General features: G+C 52.7%; 1 protein-coding gene across 1 annotated transcript; it reads left to right on the plus strand.

Annotated features, from left to right (window-relative positions):
• Positions 1–775: 775 nt before the first annotated feature.
• On the plus strand, positions 776–3875 carry CUNH17orf97 (chromosome unknown C17orf97 homolog). Its single transcript, XM_006099193.3, has 2 exons — positions 776–1036; positions 3351–3875. Exons 1-2 carry the CDS (start codon positions 841–843, stop codon positions 3806–3808), a joined length of 654 nt encoding a protein of 217 aa, XP_006099255.1. The 5' UTR covers positions 776–840; the 3' UTR covers positions 3809–3875.
• The last annotated feature ends 1991 nt before the right edge of the window (positions 3876–5866 follow it).

Below are 5866 nucleotides of genomic sequence, written 5' to 3' on the forward strand. Positions count from 1 at the left end.
AAGGAGTCACAGTGTCCCTCCCACCACACACTGTTGGGAGTGAGCCAACCAGCCCACTCAGAAAGGGAGTGGAGTTGACTGGCTCCTGATGTGGAAATGGCAGAATTCTAGAAGAGCGTGTGGGATGAGAGATGTTATTCCTGCCATTTTGGGGGATCTATATATAATCTGTGGTGAATAAACCTGGAGAGAAACGCCAGGCTTTGTGAGCCACACTGACGTTCGATCTTGGTATGAATTGTGAGGGGGCCCCATTGGAGGGTTTTAAACGATCCGTCTTCAAAAATTAATTCTAGCAGCTGAGTAGATAAGGAATTCTTGGGGAGAGTTTGGACGTAGAGATCATTTAGGAGGGGTGTCCGGACGTTAGACGTCCAAGCGCCAGACACTGCGGTCAGCCCCAACCTAGGTGAGCGGGTGGGGGGAGGACCGCCAGGTGTCTGCCGGTCCAGCTGTTCTCTTCCCGGAGAGCAATGAAGTAAGTTTATTTTGCACATCTTGGGCTTGGAAAGCCAGGGAAGATGTACGAGCCTGGAGCTTGGAGGACATACACTGAGGCGAGAACAAACAGCATTGGAAACGGTGCTGGAGAATACGAGTACTGACAATCTCTCACTCTTCCCCATTGTGCCAAGGGCTCAGACTGAAACGCGCGTGCGCACACCTAGTCCGCGGGCGGCGCCCAGGCTGAAGCTTCCTGAATGCGCACGCGCGCGCGCTGTGTGGCGGTCGCCATGGAGACGCGTGGGTCTGGTCAAGCACTCAGCGCCTGGAGCCGCCGGCTGGGCTGCAGCGGGTCTTGGGCTGACCCACGCGCAGTTGGCGGCCCCGCAGGGGCGGATGGACGGCCTCCGTGGGGCCAGGGCGGCGAGGTATGGCGAGGGTGATGAGGATGAGGAAGAGGAGCTAGAGGGCGGCCCTGGGGCCACAAAGGAGTCCAGACTGCCTCCCATCTCCAGCCGCGCCCCAGAGCCCAAACGGAAGGGGAAGAAGAAAAAGAAGAAGAGAAAGACTGAGAGGTCAGGCAAGGGAGACGGTAAGAGGAACAGCCAGCTCGGAAGCCTCAGCTTCTGTACCTGGAGATTTCTCCCCCTAACTACCCCCCCCCCCCAGGTCACCCACCCGCGTCTCTCACAGAGACCCCCATCTACCTGGGGACCAGTTTCAGACCAGAAACAGACACTCGCCCGTCCCAGATAGAGGTCCTCCCGCTTCCCCACTTACGCTGCACCGCGATGTCCCTCCCCTGCTCATAAAGACCATCCATGTACACAGAAACCTGCCCCAAAGAGCACAGAGATCTCAAATCCTGCATCGAGAATTCTCCACATCCATGGAGACCACTCTACCCCAAACAAAGACACCCCCCATACCCAGCATTATTCCCAGTCTCCCAGCCCCACACAGCACCTCACCCTTTACAGATACCCTCTCAGCTTCCTAACCCCTCAGCTGAATTGCAATCCTAAACCTCCCTACCTTCCCCACAGAAATCTCAGCCCTCCTGCAGAGATCGCCTCATCTTCACAGACTTCCCCCAAGCCAAAGCCACTAAGCACTAGAGGCAGACACTCCGCACACACAGAAACACAGACTTCTGCCTTCTGTCTAGAGACCCTCCCTGCCTCCTCCTTCCTCAGGGGTAGGTGGCCTCTGGATGTTATGCAGACACCCAGTTAATGCATATGAAGTAGTATCCTCCCTGCATAGACGGTCGTCCCCACCACCCGTCCACCAAGGCCAGCCTTCAACTGCACACACACCATCACATCCGTCACTGCTACGTAATTTTATAATCCCAAACATCCTCAGCAACACCCCTTTATGTCACTATAAGCACCAAATAAAACTAAAGCACAGATACCCCATCAGGCACACACAGCCACAGCCTACACACACATACAGATACTGTTTCACACTCACATGCAGAGACCCCCTCCCAAGCAGTTCCTGTACACATACAACTGTATGTATGCAGGCCTCACTCCAGTCTCTCTCAGATCCACACACCAACCGCTGCCACACACCCACGGAACCCCTACATCTTCCTGAACTCTTCTCATAGGACCCCCTGATTTCTTGACAAAGGCACTGAGCACCTATTTTATGGAGAGAGAATAACTGATGTAAAACGCTGTCTCCACTGTCACCTGTGTGGTCTCCCTCCAGGCTTTGGCTGTCTGGGGGCGGGGGGTGGGGGCGGGGCAGGGCTCTCACTGACCCTGGCACAGCAGCCCTGACCTCTAGTGTGGCTAGTCCTGGGTCCAGTTTCTGGCCCTGGGCCTTTGTGTGCAGAGCTGGCACCCCGGGCGAGCTGGAGGCAGAAGGAGTGGCAGCCGGCCCCATGTCAACCTGGAAGTTTGGGGAAGGAAGCAATAGGACGATCACAATTACTTCATCAGGTGGCATCATAATAAAAAGGCACACAATCAATTCTGGAGGTTAGGTCAAAAAGCCCTCCTTTGGTTTTGTGTCTGCAAAACCAAAATTAGGAAATTCATTGTCTTTTTTGGCTTAGCTTCTGACTCTAGAAATTAGAGTGACATGTACTTCCTACTGTCAGCAGGGGACACCAAATAGTTTTGGGGGAGTAGAAAGGTATAGAAATGTCAAAAGAGCATTTTTTTCTCTTTTTTGGGGTGGGTGGGGGAGATTTCCCTCCCCACCAAAAAGAAGGACAAGCTAATGAAAGAACCACCGCTTGTGTGTGTGTTATATAACTCAGGAATGCTTATTAATGTAAAAAAAAATCAGTACAAGCCACACAGCAGAAGTATTTCCTGGCTTGGCATAATATTACTTTCCACAGTCAGATGCAGGAAGTTTTTCTGTTCTCCATTTCTCCATCATAAAGAAGTCTAGACGGGGGGGGCAGAGTCATGGGCGCCTAGAACTGAATGAATCTGGGTGAGCATGTGGAGAGGTGAAGTGAGGGGCAGCGTGGCACAGAGGAGAGAACAGGGCCCTGGGAATCAGGCCTGCATTCAAAATCCTGGCGCTAAACACACACACACACACACACACACACACACACACACACACACACACATCCTGGCCCTCCCACCTGCTATATAACATTGGCAAGTTACTGAGACTTTCGGAGTCTGTTTCCTCACCTGGAAAATTGGGCTGATAGCCCTGTATCCAGAGGACTGGCTCATAGTAGGTGCTCAACTAAAGCATATGGCAGTGGAGTGTGTCCCAGGCTGGTGGGAGTGGCCACTGAGCCCTAGGTAAGGAGGGGCCTGCACTCCCCACCCCCTTATATCTTTGGTGAGTTTGGCATCCTTCCCGAGCAGGACGAGGGCAGGCATCACCGCAAACGCTAACACTGCTCATCTGCTCAGCAGATAAACATCACAGCCGAAGCCTAAAGCATCAGCAGCTGTCTTCATCTTTCCACGATGTCCTGAGTCCCGGCAAAGATCATGGCCCGAGACCAGAGCACAGGCAGGACAAAGAGCCAAACCAGCTCGCCCCTTCTTTCTCCTCCTCCGTCAATCTCCCCAACTTTGGCAAATTAGAAGAGAAACTCTCCAACAAGATCAACGAGAGTCTGCGTTGGGATGGAATTCTCGCCGACCCAGAGGCAGAAAAGGAGCGGATTCGCATATACAAGCTCAACCGGAGGAAGCGGTACCGGATCCTGGCCCTCAAGGGCATCCACTCTGACCCCTGTGCCGAGGAGAAGCCGGAGAACCCAGCCTGTCCCTCCCAGGACAGCACCAACAGCAGGCAGCTCGCGTTGAAAGTCGCCGGCCCTGACGACTACCTGGAGGGAAGCCTGGCCCTGGGGCTCCCACACTGATCTGGTCGCCACTCTGTCCGAGTGAAAACCCACCCGTGAGACTGACAAGCTTATCCTTTATCCTTACCGCAAGTTTATGTGTTAGAAAAAGGAGAAGAATAAAAGGAAATCAGACCTACCTCTGCAGGAAGCAGGCCTCTGGTGCGTTGTTGATGAGGTCACTCTCCTGCCACCGCGGTGCCCTCAGGGGCCCGGGACAGCCCTCCTTCACACACGCAGTTTAGCGAACGAGGTCTTTTTCTGCCTTTCCTTTTGCTCAGATAAGCTGGCATCTCTTTGTCCTTTAATTTCTTATCACAGTTAGATAACTTGCCGCCTCCCCCCGCCCCCCCCCCCAAAAAAAGGGAACATGTATAGATTCTAGCAATTCTAACTCTTAAACGAATTTCGTGGGTAAAGCTCCAGACACAGCACCCTTCTGTGGGCTCCAGGAAAATGCTGCAAATATCCTGGAGACCTTTCCTATTCCTTAAACACGCTCCCTGCCCTGATGTGGTCTTCAGGACAAGTGAGCCCCAGACGCCATTCCTGGGAGGTTATGCTGAGAAGCCGCAAAGTGAATATTGCTTCTCTTATAAGCACGATCCTCCCCGAATCCCCCCAAATGGCGTTTTAAGCAAAGCTTTGCAAAGGCTCTGCTATGCTACCTGTCCCAGGTTGCCATGCTTCCCTTCCACAAATATCGAGCGATATTTGGGTTCTCTTGGTTTGGGTTCCCCCAGAAGCGGACCCTGAGACGAGGACTCGGGTGCAAATAGATTATTTGGGAGGTGAAGGAAAGATCAACAGAAACAGGGAAGAAAAGGCAGCCAAGCCCTGGCCGGCGTAGCTCAGTGGTTAGAGCATTGGCCCGTGTGTCGGAGGGTTTGAGGGTTTGATTCCAGGTCAAGGGCACACAACTGGGTTGTAGGTCCAATTCCCGAAACCCTGGTCAGGGTGTGTGCAGGAGGCAACCCATCGATGTTTCTCTCTCACATCGATGTTTTGCTCTGCCCCCTCTACCTGTTTCCCCCTCTCCCCTCCCTTCCACCCTCTCTAAAAATCAATGGCAAAAATATCCTCCGGTGAGGATTCTCTCTCACACACACACACACACACACACACAAGACAGCCAATCCAGGGACACTATTTTTGTAAAATTAGTTATTGTTGAAAGCATTACATAATGTCCCCTTCATTCCCCCATTGACCCCCTCCAGCCTGCCCCTCCCCACCCCCCGCCCCAGGCTCTTGCCACCCCATTTTCTATGTCCATGGGCCAGGAGGTCCATGGTTGATTACTTCCTACCCACCCACACTCCCCGCCTTCCCTCCAAGTTTTCACACTCTGTTCCATGCTTCCACATCTCTGGATCCACATATGAGTGAGATCATGTGATACTTGTCTTTCTCTGACTGACTTATCTCACTTAGCATGATACTCTCCCTCCACGCTGTCTCAAAGGGTAAGAGATTCTTTTTTCCTGCTGCATAGTATTCCATGGTGTAAATGTACCACAGCTTTTTTATTCACTCATCTACGGATGGGCACTTGGGCTGTTTCCAGATCTTAGCTATTGTAAATTGTGCTGCTATGGACATAGGGGTGCATACATTCTTCCTGGTTGGTATTTTGGGGTTTTTAGGATCTATTCCTAGAAGTGGGTTCACTGGGTCAAATGGCAGTTCCGTATTTAATTTTTTGTGGAAACTCCATACTATTTTCCATAATGGCCACACCAGTCCCCAGACACTATTAAACCAACTTCCATGCAGGACAACTGGGGCTTCATCTCACAGGGAAACACTGTCAGGATTAGCCTGCCCGCCTTCCGGTAGCTGAGGGCTGGGCCTGGGGTGCTCCTTTCCTGGCCTTTCCAGCCTGCACACCTGTGGGCCTAGACGCTACCTCAGTTGTGGGGGAATCACCCTCAGATACAGAGATGCAGACCGAAAGGACCAAGACACGGGGTGGTCTCTGGGGTAGTATCGGGCCACCTGTGTGCAACCCCATGCAGGGCCTGGAAGGGAAAGAAGTGGAGGCTTAGATGAGGTCCCTGCCTGCCAAGGAGTTAAAGA

This window comes from Myotis lucifugus, unplaced genomic scaffold (genome assembly GCF_000147115.1).
Source record: "Myotis lucifugus unplaced genomic scaffold, Myoluc2.0 scaffold_262, whole genome shotgun sequence".
Taxonomy (NCBI): Eukaryota; Metazoa; Chordata; class Mammalia; order Chiroptera; family Vespertilionidae; genus Myotis; species Myotis lucifugus.

Excerpts from the sequence above, each read along its gene's own strand:
- CUNH17orf97 (XM_006099193.3), top strand. The coding sequence starts at position 841 with ATGGACGGCCTCCGTGGGGCCAGGGCGGCGAGGTATGGCGAGGGTGAT. Across the intron at positions 1,037-3,350 it reads GAGGTCAGGCAAGGGAGACG|ATAAACATCACAGCCGAAGC; the intron begins GTAAGAGGAACA and ends TCTGCTCAGCAG.